The sequence below is a fragment of the Kryptolebias marmoratus genome, linkage group LG13, assembly GCF_001649575.2.
Source record: "Kryptolebias marmoratus isolate JLee-2015 linkage group LG13, ASM164957v2, whole genome shotgun sequence".
NCBI classification, from domain to species: Eukaryota; Metazoa; Chordata; class Actinopteri; order Cyprinodontiformes; family Rivulidae; genus Kryptolebias; species Kryptolebias marmoratus.
This window is the reverse complement of record NC_051442.1, coordinates 11712216-11733113: the sequence shown is the minus strand read 5'-3', so window position 1 is coordinate 11733113 and position 20898 is coordinate 11712216. Positions and strand designations below refer to the sequence as shown.

The 20898-nt window shown below is 40.9% G+C and overlaps 1 protein-coding gene across 2 annotated transcripts in view; it reads left to right on the top strand.

Moving 5' to 3' along the window:
• The first annotated feature begins 54 nt into the window (after positions 1 to 54).
• The window catches only part of mtus2a (microtubule associated tumor suppressor candidate 2a), a 45661-nt gene continuing 24817 nt past the window's right edge, over positions 55 to 20898 (top strand). For both annotated transcript variants that reach the window (XM_017418113.3, XM_037978920.1), the window contains exons 1-4: positions 55 to 1400; positions 12513 to 14723; positions 15948 to 16206; positions 19607 to 19864. In XM_017418113.3, coding sequence (XP_017273602.1) covers positions 12744 to 14723; positions 15948 to 16206; positions 19607 to 19864 — 2497 coding nt within the window. In that variant the 5' untranslated portion in view covers positions 55 to 1400; positions 12513 to 12743. The remainder of the gene's footprint in view (positions 1401 to 12512; positions 14724 to 15947; positions 16207 to 19606; positions 19865 to 20898) is intronic.

Here is a 20898-nt window from a genome sequence, read left to right as displayed (position 1 = left end):
TCCTGTAGCTCAGTTTTTTGCTTTATCCTAAATGATCCAGCAGAGGGCGCAAGAGTGCAAGGAAAGGAAAAGCCCCAGTGTGTGTGTGTGATTTTTGTTGCCTTTTAAGGACCTTTTCTGGGACACACACCTGCCTTGTCAGGACCAGTAGTCCTTTTAGGGACCAAAGCCCGGTCCTAATATGGTGGGACGCCATTTTTGGTTTAGGGTCAGGGCTAATATGTGAACTGAGTTTAAGTTCGGAGTTTAAAATTTTCAACTCTGTTGCAGTTAGTGCACCGCCCATCACCAAAAATCCTGATGACCTCAGACCTTACGAACAACAAGAGGTTCTAATCTGTCGTGGACTTGGTAGTCCTTTAAATTTTACCTCCTTTTGTAGGCCACATAAATTCTGTGTTCTGTTCAAATTTGGCTTTCAGGTTGAAACTTTTTAAAGATTTTTTTTTTTTTTTACATTTTTCACTAATTGTACTACAGAAGGAGCGTAAGTGGCTATAAATGGCAACATGGCAGATGAATTAACAGGTTTGGACAGCAGGAATGATTTCGGACACTTTCTCGGGAAGGATCTATGGTACCCCCTAGTGGACAAAGCTCAAAACTGCACCTTGGTTGCAGCTTTAAAATCAGCCTGCTCAGTGCAAATTCTGTGGCATCTTAATAATTGGGACTTTGTAAGTCCAGCAGATATGTGTTTGGGGTGGTGGCTAGTCTTACACAATAACTGATGTGTGTCAGTTTATTTTTTTATTTTTTAGGAGACAACTTTAACGTCTAGTGAGTTTGACGTTTGAAACTGTGGGCCTTTGCAAGTGGTTGTATGTATATATATAAAATGGTGTGTGACCAGTGGTGGTTTTTATTTTATAGATGTGTTCTTAAAATTCTTCTCTGAGTGGGTCCATTCTCCCCAAATGTAATCCAAGTATCTAAAGTAGTGCAGAGGTTGTTGTTGTTTCTCCCCATCCCATTTCTGCCATAAATCTGTCTGCATATGCAGGGGCAAGTAAGGTTTAGGGCTAAGGTGTGCACTGAGTTTGGGTTAGGCTGCAGAAAAGAATGGGAGTCAATGCGCTGTCCTAAAGAGGATGGGTATACAAACTTATGTGTGTGTGTGTGTGTGTGAGCTCACCTGCTGTCGGCTGCAGCATCAGCACCACTCCTCCTCCTCCTCCTCCTCCTCCTGTCTGCAGTCCACCTCTCCTCTCTGCTCTCCTCCTCCTCTCCTCGCGCACCGCTGATGCCAGGCAGAGAGACTCGGAGCGCGCGAGCAGACAGCAGAGCCACGCGGCTTTGTTTCGTTTTGCAGCTCCCGCATTTACCAGCGAGCCTCTTCAATGAATCTGCAGCAGCAACATCATCATCATCAACAACAACAACAACAACAAACCCTACGAGTAAGTGGCGCCTCTCAAACATCCTGCGGGTTATTTTTATTTATTTTTTAAATTTTATTTTGTTATCTCATTTTGCTGCGACGCTGCAGAGGCCAGCATCGCTTCGGAGAAGACGTGTTGCATATAGATCAGGATCACAGATTGCAGGTCCTCCCGACATACAGACGTTTTTTTTTTGTTGTTGTTGTTGTTGTTGTTGTTGTTTCGCAGTGCAGTTTGGTAAACGTTCAGAGACGCGTGTGTTGTACATGGATGATGAGCTGCAGGTTGGAGCAGGGGCAATAAGTGGTGGAAAGTGAGGTCATCAGGGTGGGGGTGTGAGGGGCAGAACAGGTGATGGATGGAGCAGGTCAGCTCTCTGTGGGAGCCCTTCCTAATAAGCAAATAGAAATGAATTTGTCGCCACATATGACCCACAGAAATCTGAGGTGGCATCGAGCAGAACTAAAGCTTGTTTTTGTTTTTTTTGTTTTTTTGTTGCTCAGATTTTTCTGGTCAGATGTCTGCTGCTTCATCAGTTTTGTAGTGCACACATATACTTTTTTTTTCTTGGCGTACATTTCTTTGTGATTGCTCGGATCTTTTTTTTTATTTTTTGCAAATAATCTTTTAAGGCTTGTCCCATAATTTTGCCCCATTTAATTAAAGGAGAAAAAAAAAGGAAGGGGCATTTGGTGCACACATTCGTTTACCGTTCCTTCTAGTGTCTGATACTGAAGCCAGAGAAAGCCTGAGGCGTGCATGCTGCATTCCTGTGTGTTAGTCACTGTTGTTCTCCTCCTCACCTCATCCTGGTGGGCTTTCTTTTCTCTTTCTTTTGCTGCAAGGCTGTTAGAGCCTGAGATGCCGGACGGGAAATATCAAATAAAGGCTGAGTGGGTGTCTTTCACACTCCACTGTCTCTCATCCTGATTGATTTGTGTCTGATGATCCGGTTGTCCTTGAGACTGAGCTCAGTGTCCCTGCTGTTGCTGTTGTGCGAGGGGAAGCCCTTTATTTTCAATCCATCTTAGCCACATGGTGGTTGTTTCTAAAAGAAAATCAGCTTTCCGAAGGTCAGAAAGTTGACATGCAGCTCAAACATGACTCCACTCTGAGATGCTCTCTACATAAAATATGCGTGGGAAGCGTTGTTCTCGTGGAAACCATCTGCTGTCAGTATTGATCAGAAACTTCCCACATGTGTGAATCTTGCAGTTCATTTCGTGAAATCCTGGCAGTCCTCTTCCAGACGCTGCATCAAACCGGGGGCAGCAGATCCCGTGGCCTTTCGAACTGCTGCTTTTTGCTGCTCTGGATGACGGATTCATTACATCTGACCTCAGCCACTGTATGTCTGATCAATTCTGTGTCTGATCAATGCAGCAGGCAACCCACGCTCGCAGCAGTCTGTTTGTGTGTCTTAAATATATATGTATGTGTGTGTGTGAGAGAGAGAGAGAGTGTGTGTGTGTTTCAGCAGGTTAGAATGCATGTCACAAAATCCCACGAGAGCCGCTCACCAGTGTAACCTTCAAGGATATTTTAAAGGACAAAACAGAGGAATAGAAGGAAGAAAGAGATCTGCTAAGTGATTTAAATACACGAGGAGAGAAACATTATGTCAGCGTGCCTCTAAATACCGTTTCCCTTTTGTTTTGATGATGGTGTTTTATGCCTCTCTTAAAAAAACAGACAAAAACTGGGATTATTTTTCATGACTGCACTGTTGTGATCAGTCTTAATTAACCAATGTGATGCCTTTTTTTTCTTTTTTTTTCTTTTCCTTTTTTGCTCAGAACGAGGCGATATTTGAGTGTTTGCGTGTGTGTGAAGAAGGTGTCAACACACGTTCTCAAATTCACGCTGCTTTTGTCTGGAACGTGGCAACGAGCCTCTTGTAGCTCCTCCCCTGCAGTCATGGGCAAGATACCGAAGGGTGAACAGAGAGGCACGCCTCCACTGATCTCACACACACACACACACGCACACCCATGCCCCTTCCCTGTAGTGGGGAGTGAACATGGCAGTCGTTGCCTCTGTGTGAAACCTTCTACAGTCACAGTAAAACTTAGACTTTTTTTTGGGACATTTAATTTTTCTTGCTTATTTTAGTTACATCATCAATTATTAAATGACATTTTGATTGCTTAAAGCTTTATGAAAGCAGGTTATAATGTCTTAAAAAGACCAATTAGTAAAAAAACATTGATTTTTTATGGGCCTCCAGAATGTGCACCCGTGTTATCTTATTTTTAAGCCTTATATGTGCTTCCAAAAGATTTTTCATGGTGCTGCTGGCCTCTGAACCCAGACATATGTGCTCCAGCTGCTGTCATGCATCTTTTTTAAAGTTTTCTATTTGATTTTACTAATTATTATAATGGTGTCTTATTGCATCATATCCTATGATTCTGTATCACATCATACCATACTAGAACAGTGACACATGTTAACCGGTCCTCCGTGAAGAGGGTCGTTGTTTTTTTTACAGCCTGTTCAAAATATTAACCTTTTTTTTTGCCCTCTGCCTTCCCAGAATCCTAGTCAAATCCTCCTCATTTTCCTCCTTTTTCTGCTCACCTCTCACTGATCCTTTGCCTGCTCTCCCTCCCCCACACCCCCTGGGGTTTGCACATTTACACATTACAGTACTAACTCCTCACACCCCCGTTTCTTTCCACCAGCTCCTCTTGCTCCGTGCAGCATCATTTGACTTTTTTTTTTTTTTTTTTTTAATAAGCAAAGGTTATTCTGTCTGTCTAAGTTGCACTCAGCTTTTCTTTGTCTGGGCTGTTTCACCTTTATGTCTGGCTGGTTGTCTGGAGGTTTGTGGGAGTACTTCCTCACTGTCCCACACAGATTTTGCCACATCATTCTATTTTTGTTTTTTTATTTTTTGTAACCTCTAAAGCTTTTAATACAAAATAAACTCTTCTTCTCTTTGTCCCACAACATACAGTTTCACCAGCCATGCAAGAGTTAACATTTTTTCCTCTGCGACAGGCATTAGGGTGGCGGGTGGAGGGGGCTTTCTAATAATAATGCAGTGCTACCAGCAGCCAGCGTGGACAGACACCCTCTTCTCTCCTCTCCTTCATACCTCAGTCTGTTTTTGCCCCCTTTTTTATTAGACTGTAGTTTTACATCCTTTTTTCCTTTTTTTTTTCACAATTCTGTCCAACAAGCCAGGCGAGTCAGCTGATCTGGATCCGTGCCACTCTCTCCACCGTTATCTTTTCTTTCACAGTATTTTCATATAAAATTTCTGGTTTTGGAACTTTTGTTTGCATCCTTCATCCTTCAAGGCCCGAGCTTGTGTGCCTGCACGAGAAGGAGACACTCGTGAATCTTTGTGTTTAGTTTTCAGACACACACAAAGCTCGCAGCTAATAAAGGAAATTGCTCTTTCAGTCTTTTTTTTCCTTAAGCTTTTTTTTTTTTTTTTTTTTTTGCAGGACTTCTTTCATATGAATATGAGACTGTGTTTGGCCATTTAAAAAATTTAGATTCATCTGATAAATCCTATGACTGGCGTTTTATGATTTTTCCCCTCAGTTTCATAGCAGGTAGCAAACGCAGCATGCCTGCACACAATAAGGAAATAAATCAGCTTTTATTGCAGATGATCTGATTTCCCCTCCTTATTCAGTTAGTATGACCACCTACTCTGACCCAAGATTCTTCATAAATCCTGTTACAGCCCCCCCCATCTGTGTTATAGAAGGACTCCCCCTGTGTTTAATATGGTGTGTGTGTATGGGAGTGCAGTGAGACAGAGAAAGGGTTCTTTTGGCATCTGTCGTCTGCTGATGTGTCGTATGAGGATGGAAATGGGATTGATTACCTCCCCCTGCCCTTATAAACACTGTATTATTAAGATGGAGGTAATGGATGGGTGGGCACAGCAAGAAGGAAACAACAAAAGATTTCTTTCTTTTTTTTTCTTTTTTTTTCAGAAAGGTACCAAACAGAAGGAAATCACTGCAAGGACAAAGGTTTTCTGATTACCGTTTTGAGCTATGCTGTGTTGCCAATGGAGAATTAAGGATTGCTGACAAGTGGAATGTTTGTTGTTGTGGATTTACATGGGGGAAAAAAAATCAGTTTAATTCAATGAGATGCAGCTGAAGAACTATTTGTATATATTTTGTAGCTCTGCTAGATTTTCTGCTGGTAATCCCTTTCTGAGCACCCTTGACGCAAACAGTAATGCTGGAGTGAATCATCTTGTGAGATTTTGCTGACAATTGAAGCATTTAGCTGATTTCACTGCTATTTCTGTCTGAGTTGTGTCACTGACAGATCCAGGAGGAGCAGGCCTGGACGGCTGAAGCTCATCCTTTTGTTCAAACATAAATATCTAACCATTTAAAGTCAGAATTCACATCTTTTGAAGTAGAGTTTGAACAATAAATATCTCTCCTGTTGTAGATAGCTCTTTGAACGACCTCTGTTTGCAGAAATAGAGTCCACAGTTACATGGAGTAACAGAATGAGTATTTATATACAATTCCATGGTTATTTGCATGAACAAATAGTGGCAGGAGCTGCTAGTTGTAGCACTTCCTGTTCAATGGGGCACTTCCTGTAGGAATATCAAAATATTTCTGTCGGAATAATCGGTAAGTGTGAAATCAACAGCAGTAAAAAGGATTAAAAACAGTGTTTTCCTGAACTGCTATTATTGACTGTTGGGGTTGTTTTAGGATGGCAGGAATCCTTTTTAGTCCCGGCCCTGCTCAGACTAGCCATTAGCTCATCAGTCTGGTCAGAATTAACCTTTACCTCTCTGAACTACAGTTGTTCACAGGCAAGATATTAATTCTAAAAGATAAAAAAGTAAAATAAAAAAAATCTACTTCAGTGGATGGTATAATTTGAGTATCCCTTCAACCTGTTGGATGATTTTCTGTAAATACAATTCTTTGTATTTCTTTTTGCGTTGCTTGAATCTCTTAGATGTATTTATTAAAGCTGCTCACATGTTTGCACTCACACATAGGAGTTAAGAGAGAGAGATTTATGACATCCAAGGCACAGCGCCGAGTGCATTAAAAGAACAGTTTTACCTTTCAGGAAGGACGCTAAGAGTGAATGTTAATGCAAATCAGGTGCCATTTCTAATTATATCCTGCAGAAATATACCGAGGAGTCACAGCTTCACATCCTTGTTCTGCTCCGTCTCTTTTTGCTTCTATTTTAGTGCCGGAATTCACGCTTCTGCAGAAGTGTGGATGAAAGAGATGGGACGGTGGGGAATACACGTGTGAGTGTGTGCATGTTGCTGGTGTCCCACCTCCCCCCCCACCTCCTGAGATCACAGAGCTATAAAACCTGTCTGCTTTACAGCAGGGGGAGGAGGAGAATAAAGCAAAGTGCCAAAGATAAACGGCCTTTGTAAAAAGCCATGTGTGCTGCTGGACCAACAACAAAGATGCTGAGGGAAGACAGTCGAATGTGTCCCAGCACATTCGACTGTCTTGTCGCCTTTTTATGTGTCTGAAAATGTAAACAAACCATAAAAAAACTGAAACAGTCAAGATGAGTGTTTCACCTCCTAGGTGGCTTTGAGAAAATGTTAAACATTAGGAAAATTCCTTTTTGAAATGGCTTTTTCCCCTTTGGGTATAAAAAAGGAAAATATCAACTTCTTAACTTTTATAACCTCTGTCTTATTGTTTTTAGTCTTCAGAACATCTCTTTCAACCTTGAAAAACAAATTACAACAGCATGCTAAATATTTCAGCAGCACTTTCTATTCTGAAGTAAGGTGCTGCAGACATATTCCTCTTCTATTACTTCATACACACACACACATATATATATATATATATATATATATATATATATATATATATATATATATTTGACTTCTACTTCTAAATGTCATTTTTCAGTAATTTCTAACTATAAATTTACAGTTCCTATCAGAGAAAGAAGGTTTTAGTATACCTCTTAGAATCTGACCTTACTTTGACTAAGAGTTTTTCTTATGTCTGTCTGGAGGATAGAAATTTATTAAAATGGAAGTCCGTGTTCCTGGTTTCATCACTGGGCACAATTCATTACTAATTGGTCTTATTTGTGGTCAGGGATTACCAATAATCGTTTTACTGTCCTCTCTTGGGTTCAAATCGGTAAGTCACATCATAAACAGGGCCATAAAGCTCTTATAGTGCTTCACCCTATGTATTCCTCTCCATTCGTCTAATTGGAAATGTATGCAGCCACTCTTTTCTTTATCCATCTGCACGTCTCATCCCTCCCACGTCAGGTCTGTGTCTCAGTCTCTCACCCACACAGACTCATTCCTGCTCTCGTCCAGGGAAATAAATGAAGATGAGAACTGCTTCTCTGTTTTTGTTTTCCTCGGTTCTGCTGGCTTTCCATCTCGAGCTTTATCAAGAACTCCCTCCATGTTGTATTTTCTGCCTCGTGTTTCTCTCTTTTTGTCTGAGGATCTTCGTGGTTCAATGAAGCACTTGGTAGTAACTGAATGAAGGTACTCAATGCACATGATAAAATCAAACATAAAAAAGGGTATCCGGAAATATATTGAATGGTGCAGTTTGAAAGAGTTTGCTCCAACGGGTTTTCAGCTGTATTGATGTTCTGAAATGTGGGTCCACGCTTAATCTAACCTAAAACATAACTTAAAATCCGCTTGTCTTCATACTTTACTCCACAGATCTGTGTGTAAATGTGTACCAATAAGTAAAAATTGTCAGACTTTTCTATCCCAAACAGTTCTTCCACGGACATTGCCATGGTTGACCTATTTTCAGTCACTTTGGCTGTCTCCATAGTTAAACAAACACGTAACTCTTTGCTTTCATTACTTAAATATGTATGCATGTGTGTGTCCCTTTTCAAGTTCTCATACACTTTTTTGGACAGGGGTGTGTGGGTGTGATGGTGTGTGTTTTGTGTCTGCCTGTAGTTGTGCATGTGGGAGTTCACATGTGAAAGTTGACGCACAGCAGAATGTATACGTGAGCTGTAGCTGTCCGAGGACGAAGCTGACCTTCAGAGCTCAGTGGTCCCTGATCCATTTCCCTGGTGGAAGCCACAGGGGTTGTGACATGTGCTCTCCCATCCCCGTCTTATGGCATTTTGGTTTTTGGATTCAAAAATGGATTTTTACAGTGGCTGCAATATGTTTTTTAAAGCAGAAAAATATTATAAAAGTTTGCCAATACTTTGGACAAAACAGCAACAAAATAGAGACACAAACTTTTCAGGAAACAGCACAATGACTAAAATAAAATAAAATAATGAACAAGGTCTTGAAAAAGACTCATAAACTTAAAAAGAAATAAAAAAAACAGTACCAATTTTATTGAAAAAAAAATAATAGCACTACAAATTAATGATTTAACCTTTATACATTCTAAAAACATTGCAACATGGTTGCCACAGCTAATAGCTTTAGCAAACACAAAAATGCATATAACTCAGTTATTTCTACAGATTTTGAGCTACAGTTTGGTGTGGTAGTAGCTGAGAGTCATCTCCAACACATACACTAAGTTCTAACAAATTGTGTGAGATCTTTATTTTAATCTTTCACATTCAAAGGAATGGTTACTATATATGCATTCCATTATGGTATTTATCCCTTTATGTAATTAAATTCTTATATTCTGAGGATCTAAAGTAAGATTGTGGTTAAAATGAGAAATAATCGGCAAAGCCAAATTTTTTACACCATTTGTTTCATTTACAGTTACTTGACCCATATTCCTGCCAAAGTAAGCAACAAATTTCCCAACCAACTCTGGTTCTCTGGTGTTACTTTTAATAATAGCTCTGTGTCACCAAAATAGGATAGAGAGGGAGAATTTAAGTGTGTTAACATTTTCTCAAATCCTGCCTTTGCAGTTGGTCGTCCCAAGAAGTAATTTCATTCAAATAGTCACACATGTTCTTCTATTCTTTGCATTCTTAGGTTTGCACCAAATTGATTTTGTCAGCCTGGCTGTTTGCTGAAGCGCAGTTGATTCTGATTCAGACACTGTGATCGAGCTTACTGCTCAGCCTCCCCAGGATTGCTGTCATCAGCACAAGCTTCGGCACTCCATCAGTGCTGTAATCGATCTGGCACCGTGTCCCCGTGCCTCCGCCTCCCAACCTCCTCCTCCTCTCCCACCACTTTGAATTTTCCATGTGTGTTTTATAACTCGCTGATTATTTGATTGTGAGCACTCATCGAGGGGTAAACTCTGCAGAGACAGTGTGTGGATTTCCTCCCATATTGCTTGTCTCCTTGTTAAACGTAATGAACCTCCTTGTCTCGCAGCAATCTTTGATCCCAAACAGAAAACAAAAACAGAGCAACAACCATAATCTGAATATATGTACAAGATGTAATATGTTTGGTTTTAGAATTGTGATTATTCTAAATAAGAGAGCGTTCTTAGTCGTATTTAGTTCACTCGTTCCCAGAAGCTATAAACCATCGGGGGAAGAAAAAAAAAATCATATTTGATTTTTTTTTTCTCTTTCCAGAACACTTGGAAAGATTTCAGCTCGGCGCATTTTGAGCAGAATCAAATCAGCCACAGGCAGTGTGAGCTGCCATCTTAGCAGTGAATTTTGCTGAAGCGGCTGCCACCGCACACATGGAGAAGCCACCTGCTAATGAGAACAGACACCCCTGCTGCAAAAGTAATTAGAAGGTGGGAGATCTGGTTGAACTTTGGAGCGGACTCAGATGTTCAGTTTGACGGTGTGAGGAAACATATATGGCGTGGCTTAAGGATGCAGTGTTCTTTGCCTACACAAACAAATAAATGCCTGGATGCAAAATTCACGTGAAAGCTTTGGGAGAAACTTTAAGCTCCGTCCACGATATTAAAAACAGGCTCACAGTTCCTATGGCAGGTAGCAAAACTCAATTTATCAATACTCTGGGGTTTTAATGCTTCTGCTTCAAGGCAAAGAGTCAATTCCTCTGAGAGCTTGTGCATAATTATGGAGAAATTTAAAGCATTAGAACCATTTTATGTTGTGAAGCTGTCTTGGGTGTATTGATTTGTGTATGTATTTTATAACACTTGAATTACTTATGCTGCATCAACACAGTGTGACTAAACCTGTTTGCCATGTTCTCATCATCTTTGTTTTACTTTGTTTTTTCAACTGGGTCAAACAGTCAAGCAATATTTGGGCTAGACTACCTGGTCAAAAAGTTAGGGATGTTAAACAACTGAAAGATATAATAAGAAAACTTGGGGTCAGAATTATCAGGCCATTTTCTTTTTCTGTTTTCTATTAACAATGATTTTTAGTCACAGCCGATGATTTTACAGGGCAGGTAAAGAAACAGCCAAATACTAAAAAAAGCAACAAAAAAAAATGAATATTGTGTTCAGGCAGTCAGAGTGGCTACTGTGCAAGAGTGTAATGAATTGCCTGTGGCCAATAATTTTGTGTTGTCATTAGGTTATTGTAAATTGTTAGGACAGGAAAAAAATATATTTAAAATTGTACTTAAAAAAATGTCATTGTGTACAGCCTTTCCTTATCTCCCAAAAAATCCATATTGATGGGGAAACACATGATCTGGGTATTGTTGCTAATTTCCAATTGGCTTACAGTCTCTGTCAAAAGTCACCCACTGCTGACTCACAACCACAAGGCACATAACTAGCTCCTATAATAGTGCTCACACAGACCTGTACAACAAGCTTACACATGTAAAAGTATGTATAACCTGGTCAAATTCATTAAAAATGTTGAAAAATTGCCTCCATAATGTGGCTTTCATATTGCTTATTACGTATATGTATTGTACTTTTTTGTTGGTTATCGCTTACAAGAACATCAGTCTGAGAAAGAAAAGGAGTTGTTGCATCAGATAAGCTATCATTAGACACTGGTCTGCTCCTATCAATTTTATCACAAGCCCTCTAAAATCGTGGTGAACCTGGATCATATGGCACCACTTTGAAATAGCCCTACCTGCAGTAAGATAACATAATTTATGTTTATTATCCATGGGGAATGTTGTAAAGGAATGAAGATTTGACTTGTTGTCTAGTCAAACCTCAACACTGATCTCATCTGCAAAGTGACGTGTTTGAAACTGAAAGCATATTGTGAGAAACGTGTCAGCCCTCCTGCAGTGATGACACCATCACTTTGGTTTTATCCCTTCTGATCTGGTTTCTCTACTTCCTGTCTGTAATAAATACAGACAACTTTTTTTTATGAAACTGTAGACACTCAAGCTTCATCCACCCTTCCATTCTACCAAGTCTCCCTGGGGAAAAAACATATTACCAAAGATTTGCCTCCCGTGTCATATCTTTTTTTTTTTTACCTGCTTTCATCTTTCATCTCCAGAGGGATTTCTGTACTTACATGTAAACACTTTGTTACATCTGCTTTGCTCTACTCAACATATGTTTTCCTTTATTATAAAGTGAATATCCATAATCTTTGTATTAGTTAACAAAGGCTACTTTTAGTTCTAAATTATTTTAAATCCTCCTTGAATATTCACTTACAAGCTAAAGTATCATTGTAGAAAATAAAAAGTTGATGTAAAATATAGTGTCAGAAAGATGCACGTAAGATATGCTGGTGTAGATTCTCAGTCATCCAGGCCATGGTAAATTCAAAAAAAGTTAAAAAACAAAAACAATTGGACTTCTATTCTGTAGCTGAAGACGTTTCGCTTCTCATCCGAGGAGCTTTCTCAATTCAGAAATAGCTCAAGCTCAACTCCACACTCTCTATTTCTGAATTGAGAAAGCTCCTCTGATGAGAAGCGAAACGTCTTCAGCTACAGAATAGAAGTCCAGTTGTTTTTGTTTTTTAACTTTTTTTGAATGCACGTAAGATAGAAGTGGCACAGGTACTGTTGTTTCATGCAGTTCTTTGTCCCAAGGGCAGCAGTTTTTGTTTCAAATGGCCATTCATTGACGTAAGTCACACACAAACAAGAACAAGATTGTAGGCAATGCACAGTGGGTTTCACAATTCTCTGCTATTGAGATCAGAGAAAATATAAACCATTTTGAATGGCTCTTTGGAGAAAAAAAGAATGGGTTTTTCAAAATTGAGCTGTATTTTCTCCTGATGTCCTTTCTTATGTTTCCTCTTGTGTTTTTGTTTTTCTTTCAGATTAAGCAAAAAATCTTTCCCTTCGAACCTCATCAACAAGATCTTTGTTAAAACGCTATCAGTGGAAGTTGTCTGGTCTTCTGAAGTGAAAAGAATTTGATGAGATGACATTTCAGACCTGGATTAATCAGCATCAAATTAGCCTTGAGGAGGAAGGACAGAGAGGGAAGTAACTTTTGCAACTCGGTAAATGGCCTCGTTCTCTGGTTGTGCCTAAAACAAAACACGAACATGAGTATTCCTACCAGTTTTCATGGACTGAGGGTCAGTGTGGACAGAGGAGAAAAGATTGGAAACAAAAGCCAGATCAGTTTTACCTCATCTGGAGATGATAATGCCAACCAAATAACATCAGTCACTCACCAAGAAGGAAGAGGTTTGGTTGAGGTCACAGGATTCAGCACAAGCTCCATTCCTCCGCTGGTCCGCCAAAGTGATTCCCCGGACAAGATCGTGATCTGGGGTTCAGAGCAGGAATGCATGGAGCCTGACCTCAGGGAGTTTGAGCTTTTGGATTGCCAGGAGATACATACATTCTTGAGAAACAGAAATGAGGAGGACAATGAGCAGGAGGAGGATGATGGAGGGAGTTATAGAGATGGAAAAGATGAGGGTCCGATGTCCATATCTTCAAGTTCAACTGCCAGCTCTGCTTCAGTTGGTGTGAGGAGAAATGACAACAGTAACAAAGTGGAGAGCAGAATACAAAGGGACAAAGAGAAGAGGGTTGGCTGTCACAGCACCGAAGAGTTAGACAAATATGTCACAGGTTCTATAGAGAAAAGGGACACCCAGTCAAGCGGGGACAGGCGAAAGGGAGGTTTGAAGGAGTCTAAGTCTGAGACAAATGTGTTTGTCTCCAGTCTGTCAGCTGTTGCTCTTAGTGGAAGCCTGTCTAGTGCTCTGGATTCTAGTGGAGCAGCATCTCTCACCTCTCTCTCCAAATCCAAGATCAACACCTCTCCTAATGCCAACAATACTACCTCAGCCCAGTCCAGCAGAAGGGCAGCTTCTGTAGATGCCAATCAGAACTCTCCACCAATGCATCCTCAACACGACTGTCCTCAATACTGTAGCCAGGAACAAAGACTAGAAGAGAGGAATCTTCCCAGAAATGGACTTTCCTCTGATGGAGGCCTGGGCCAAAGGAGAAAAGCTGGATTTGAGGAGAGGGTGTTGCCACCTCGTCGGCAGCAACTTGTCAGACCCCTCTGCCAAACAGAGATGGGAAGAGAGAGAAACTTGACAGAGTCCAAGCTTCAGGAAACTGGGTCGAACAGAAAGTTTGCAAAATCATCTTTACGGGAACCATCAGATTTCTCTCACTTGTACAACACTACAGGAGTTTATCAACTGAAGCAACCAAACCAGGCAACCCAGAGGGAGGCCCCACCTGTACAAAAGCATCCAACTGCAACTGCACAGCCCATATCTGCTCCCTCAAACTCATCCATCCAGGAGAAGAAGCCTCAAACTCAGCTGACATACCGAAGGAATTGCTCCAGTCCTAACAGGACTGGGGTTGAATCCAGGTCATCTACTCCTCCCCACTCCCCTCTCAGGACACCCCAGGGCTCACCACGCAGGCAGCCCTCTATGTACCTCATTTCCAGAAATGTCTCTGGAGCACCTAGGCACGTACCACCGGGATCCAACCCAGCGATACCAACGTCAGCTCAGGGCTATGGCAACAGTTGCTTGAGAGCACCAGTAAAAACTAATGTAAGCACAAGTGGAATCCCTAAAGCGCCTCCTTACATCCAGCAGAGCTCCCCCAACTCTAACCCCAAAGAGAACTCCCCATCACCTAAGCTTAAACCTAAAGGAGTCCGACCCAAAATCATAACCTATGTCCGTAAGAATCCCCAGTTTAAACCCCAGGCTTCTGATGGACCTTATCAGGTATCATCCTTACCATCCAGGCTCTCGACATACACCCACAGTCAAACACCCACTCCTTTCAAAGACACATCTAAAGACTCCTCTAAGCCTGACGCAGAAAACCGGGGAGCCCCAGTACTCAGTGCCTCCAATGTTCTTTATGACAAGTATCGCCAAGAGATGCAGGCAAACAGTTTCCCAGCAGGAATGCAGAGCAGGAGCATCAGGGCTCCTGGACACACAAACACAGTTCCCCCGGCGCATTCACACAGCCACAATGTGTCCCCAAAGCTGAGCAGAGCAGACAACTTCTATGGGACATCATCAGAGGTGAGTGACTTGTTCAAGCTCAACTTTAAAACTCTTCTAAGATTTCTTTTATTATATGTTTATAGTAAATCCTGCTTGTTAGAGCTCATTATCAAAAAGCAAATATTCTAAGGCAATAAATTCCTTGTCTCTATTTTATTTTCATATTTTTTTTGTCAATAAGCAGCAGATACTAGCAGTTTGAAAGAATCATGCAGGGGTGGAAATTAAAATTTTTTACCAGCCACTCAAATATTTTACCAGCCACTATTTTATTTTGTGACAAAAAGTAATTTCATATGATGATGATGATCGAGGTGGGTGGAAGCAGTTGTGGTGCAACTGCAAATTGCAAAAGTTACCAGGGGGAACCAAATATTTCAGCAGTCTGAAATAATCGGTTCCCCCTCTAAAACATGGGACAAAAATAATTTACCAAAAAGTCCTTAACTGTGTTTATTCCTCTCATCATGGACAACAAGTCTTGTGAATTTGGAGACATTTGTTCTTTTTTTGCAAAAGTTACCAGGGAGGAACCAAATATTTCAGCCGTCTGAAATAATCGGTTCCCCCTCTAAAACATGGGTCCTTAACAAGTCCCTCCAGGGCCACATAGAGACAAACGAGACAACCATTCACACTCTCACCTAGGGACAATTTTAGAGTTACCAATTAACCTTACATGCATGTTTTTGGTCTGTGGGACGAAACTGGAGTAAACCCACGTGAGCACAGGGAGAACATACAAACTCCACCCAGAAAAGCCCAAGGTCGGTAAGCGATCCTGCAACCTTCTTGCTGGGAGACGACATCTCTAACCACTGCGCCTTTGTGTCACCCCCAGTAAACCATGTATAACTGATTACAGAGCATCTGTATTCTCACTCCAAAATGAGCTGTTTGTTACCACCTTAACACTGTTTCTTATTTCTATTAAAACACTTCACACTCATATGTAGATTAGAAGTGTCTGCTGCAGTCCAAATCTCATTCTACATTAGTGCATAATAATGCAATTGAGATGCAACATTTAGTGGTCAAAATTTAAATCTGTACGTTTCAGTTTTACACCTAAACTGCATGTTTGTTGTTTTTAATGCATTGTCTTCCGTGCTTCATATTATTGGGCATTGACACAACTTATGATAGTTAATTTGAACGGATTTAAATGTGCTTCAGAGCTTAAAGAAATGTTGTAAGTCATCTGTGCTGTGTCTGTCACTCATGTCTGTGAATGATTTCTAGGTTGGGAGGTCCATCAGTTTGAAAGGCAGCTCCGCTGAGGACGCCTTGCAGGTCAGGACAGCTGTGCAGGTCGGGGGAAGCAGCAGTCTCATGCGCTCGGGCAGAGGCATGCGTCTCGGTTTGGGAGCTGTCACCAGGACGGCCTCAGGCTCCGCCAAGAGCAGAGGAGCCAGTCCAGGACAGAGGTCAGCGCCAGTCTTCAGCCAGCCAGTCCAGCCTGTCAGCCCTGCAACCAGCCAGAAAAGCCAAGATAACACAGGTGGATTAATTATTTCCTCACATTACATGTTTTTAATCAGGTTTATATTTTCACAACTTGGATTCCAGGAGTTTCTTCTCAAGCAGTACTGAGCAGTTGTGGGACCTATCCCCCGCTTGCAACTTGGCCCGAGATGAAGGCAGCTCATTAAAATGCATTCTCTGAGATTAATTTTAGCAGATCTGATTGGATGGCTTTTACAGATCAGTCCGATGAGACTTATTCTGCTCCAGAAGGCAGCAATCTACAAAGCAAAATAAATAAATCATAGCTCACTCACATTTTCTCTTTAGCAAACTTCTAACTCCGATGATTCCAATTGCACCTCAGACTGCTGATCTCAGATTTACGCTCCAGCTCAGATGTCAATAGAATATTGAAGTTTGACAATTTTTCCCATCATCCTGCTGGTACCATTCATCAATGTCATGCATATTTGATCTACTTTCTGCACGTGATAACCCAGTCACACAGTAAAACCACAAAGACAAACACGGGCAAATGTACAATGAATTTTATACACATAGCCGAAAACTGCACACTAAGATCTGATAGTTGAGCTGAGCTTTATTTATATAATCCCTAATAATACATATGCATGGCGTCTCGGTGCCCCTCGCCTCTCTGGGAACTCTACGAGCTTTGAAGTGCAAAGCAATTAACACTTAAATAATGTCAGTATCGCCCGGCTGGAGCCATCTTTGCCTTGTGCAAACTGCAGCGATAAACACCAGCTGGAATTTCTTCTGTCTGGTCAGCACTGCGTGTATCAGGGTTCGCAATTGTGTATTGGAGCATTTGTTGTTGGGGTTTTTTTTTGTATTATTTTTCTCTTCTATCTTCCAAAGAAATCTGAGCCAAAACATTCAGTTTTCTTACTGTCAATGGCAACTTTGTACCCTTTTGTGAATGAAAATCTTTGTCTGGCAAGCACACATTATGGCAATTATACTGTACAGCCTTCACACTACTAGAACTACTCTCGTATTGTAATTACAAGGCAGAATTTAAATTTCTATATTGTTATGATAATGAGGATGGTCTACTTATATGGTAAGACAGTTGTGTAGAATGTGCCACAATAGCACATTTATTCCCCCGCACACTTTTTTTTCATTGCAGTAAGGTCCATGTTTTGCTTCAGCTGTGCATTGTGCTGAAAAAAAAATGACATTTAATAACATGCAGTTCAAGGCCTTGCGGTGGGAATCCATACTCGTTGTCACAGCTCACTTTGAGCTGTAATTAAAATCATTAGTGCCTATCCCAGCTGCATGTGCTATTGACTTTTCCTGCCCTGATTTACATAATTTATAATGGGCGAGAATGTTTCACACAACGCAGGCTGAAAATATGTTGGGTTTTTTTATATCTAGTATGGCTGAACACCTGCTTTAGGATTTACTGCAAGTTTTCAAACACAAGATAAAATGTAGAGTTGCAGTAAATACAGGAGTAAAAAAGAAAAAAAAACTAAAATACAGTCATAAAAAAAAGGTTAGGCAAAGAAAACAAAACAGGATTTTATGGTTTATCTTCATATTTTCTTACAGCGAGTGCTGTCGTTTAGCAGGTGTTTGTATTGATATCTTGGCTGAAGTGGGCTCTTCTCTCCATGGTCTCTCAGAAGTGATGAATAGAGTAGGGAGCGGGGGTGGGAAAGCCAGGATGGAAATGAGGGTATTTATCCTTAATGATCCTGACATTCTCACTCAAGAGGAGCAAGCTCAAATCTCATAAACAAATCTCATGGCGCTCAGGCAGATATTAAGGGGATGGAGGAAATATGTGATAAGTGTTCGTGCAGCAGCTGGGAGGATGCTGGAGGTGCTGGAGCTGGCTGCACCCACCGAAGACTTTTTCGACTCCATTTTTTTCTGTTCTACTTTTCTTCCTCGCCAACATTTCTTCTCTCCTGATGTGGCAGTCACCTCATAGCATGCACTGCAGCACACAGCTGTGCCAAATGGAAAGGAAAGGCAGCAGCCTGACTTATCTTTGCAGCCAGCAGGAGATCATGCTTTTCTTCTGCGCAGGATTCTATTTAACCTTGTTCTCTAGGCTGGGCTAGCCAAGATGTGGATTGGGGATTTGGCCACTGAAAACTACGGATTTATAGTCTTGATTCTTCTTGTCTGCACAATTTTCTTTTTTTTTTTTTTACTGTTGAAAACAAAAAATTACCAATGAGGAGGATTTCCTCCCAATGCTTTCAGACAATAGCTTCTTCTATAGAGCTATGATTACCTTTTTATCCCTACTTTTTTGGGGGGATTCTCAGCATTTTCTCTTTCCTCATTCTCTTTTTGTCTTCCAATATATCCAACTTTTTTAAAGCGTTCATCTCTGGCTTAAAGTCTGGAAACCTGAAATGCAGTTTTAGCAGTTTCAGACAAACAATAAAATAGTATACCATAGAAGCACAAAAAAAACAAATTATTTTACTTGTGGGGAAGACTTGGTATGGATCTGATCTCCTTCCTTTGAATTATTTTATTGAACAGAATAATAACTTGTTTTTACTTGAGCTATAAAAAGTCCTTCTGGGTAGTCAGCTTTGCTTACAGGCCAACTCACATGGTAAAATGGTACCTGCAGAAATGAGAAATATCACATCTGTTTGTTTGTTGTCTAAGGTCAAATCCCTTTTCCTAGCATTACCCTACCCATTAGCCATTATTTCAAAGTCACAGAGTAGCGATGAAAGTATTCCAAGGTGAAAAGGGCTACAATGCTAATATGCCCATATATGGTACATAAAACTAGTTGTCAAGCCTGCAACAAACTTCACAAATTGTTTCGCGTTTTTTATTGAAGAATGATAATAATATCAAATGTAATCCATCTGAATATACTTGACTAAACATTACAACATCTGTTTAGGCAATAAAATATTTTCAGAAAGGATTGTGATGATATTTTCCACATTTTTTGTGTTTGTTTTGAAATCGATGTAGAATTTTAAAAATAAGAAAGACAAACAGTTAGAGCATAAGCTGTCAGTGAATGTAAGTGCAGTGGAGAAACAGGATGATAGGGCGGACCACAAGCACAACCAAAGCCAAACACAGTGATTCACAGGTTGTTGTGTGCACAGTTCCAATATTTGCATGATGCAACAATGTCAACACAGACTATGTTCTGCTCACAGAGTTTTATTAGCACAGGATGATGAATGATCTACACGAGAAAGGAAATAAAAATGCAGTTATGTTAAATCTTTTGCAAATGTTTATGAGTTCACTAATTATTGAAGCTAAAATCCCCAATAAAAAGACAAAACTAAAGATAAGAGTCCCCTTGAAATGTCATATTTGACAAGATGCAACTTCTTGCAATCGTTTCCATGTTCTAAACAATAAAAAGAAAGTTATATCTCTGTGCTTTTCCTTGTGATCAGATGAGCAGGCTGTCAGCCGTCATCCTCCTGCTGCTCCTCCACCAGCAGCAGCAGCAGCTCAGCCCTCGGCCTCGGCCTCCCGGTCTCTGCTCCCCAAGGTGAGCCCATCGGGCCTGCGACCTCCGGGCTTCTCCGCCTGCCGCCTCCCGGCAGGCCGCCTCGCGGCGTTCGGTTTCGTCAGAAGCTCCAGCGTCTCCTCGGCCTCCTCGGCCCACTCTGCCGACAGCACTCAGAGTGACCCCTGCAGAACAGCTCACCGTGAGTTCAGTCGAAACAAATGACGACACTCTTGTTGCTAAAAGTGAAATTTCATACCCTCTCTCTTTTTGTTGCTTCATTTTTATCAAGTTCTTTAAACAGCACCCTGGTGTTTGTTCATTTTACCTTTTTTTTCACAAATCCCATTTTTATCAACAAACCATGAGCACACAATCAGGATCACTCATTTTCTTTTATTTGCTTTTCCCGTTGTATTCGCCTCATGAATAGAGTTTGCATAAACAGCCTTCTGCCACATTCATTTTGGCAATTTTATTTCTTTTCTGATCCCCGCCTTGTTCACATCATTTCTTCATTCTGCATTTTCATACACATGTTTTATGTGTACAACATCAGTGTGTTTGCAGCTGCAAGAGATTATATTCAACATCTCTGGTTAAATACATAGCTGGTACAATTTTGCAATTAATTATGGATAATTACAATTAGACAAAATGATGGATGGATGGATGGATGGATGGATGGATGAATGGATGGATGGATGAGTTCAGAACAGTTCTTTTTTTTGCAGAGTTTCTGGCGTTTACTTGAGCGTAACACTGCAGATAAGAGGTTTGGGGCTGTAAATATTTGATGTATATTTCCGCAGTTTACTGGTAATTGTCTGAAATTAGGTGCCACGAGTCATAAAATTCCACCTCTGAGACGTTTTCCCCTTGAATTTATGTAAAAAACATGACACAAGCGGATGATGTCATTCCCCGACCTCATCAGTAATTCAGCAAGGCGCTAACTGGGTCTGTGCTGCAGATTCTTGTCAGCATTCACAGGGATAAAAAAAAACAAATAAATAAACCCGGGACCTGCTGCTGAGTAAACTGCACGGATGTGCTTCGTTTTACAGTCATGGCTTGGAACGGTTCGGTTTTCCAGCCGTGACTTCTGCGCTAGCTGCATGTGTGTCTCATGTGACCTACATAGGAACTCTTCTTCTCCCAGTTACAGTTGACGTAAGCGCTTGCGTTCTCAGCTCAAGCACATCAGGCCCCCTGTTATGTCACCCCCCCCCCCCC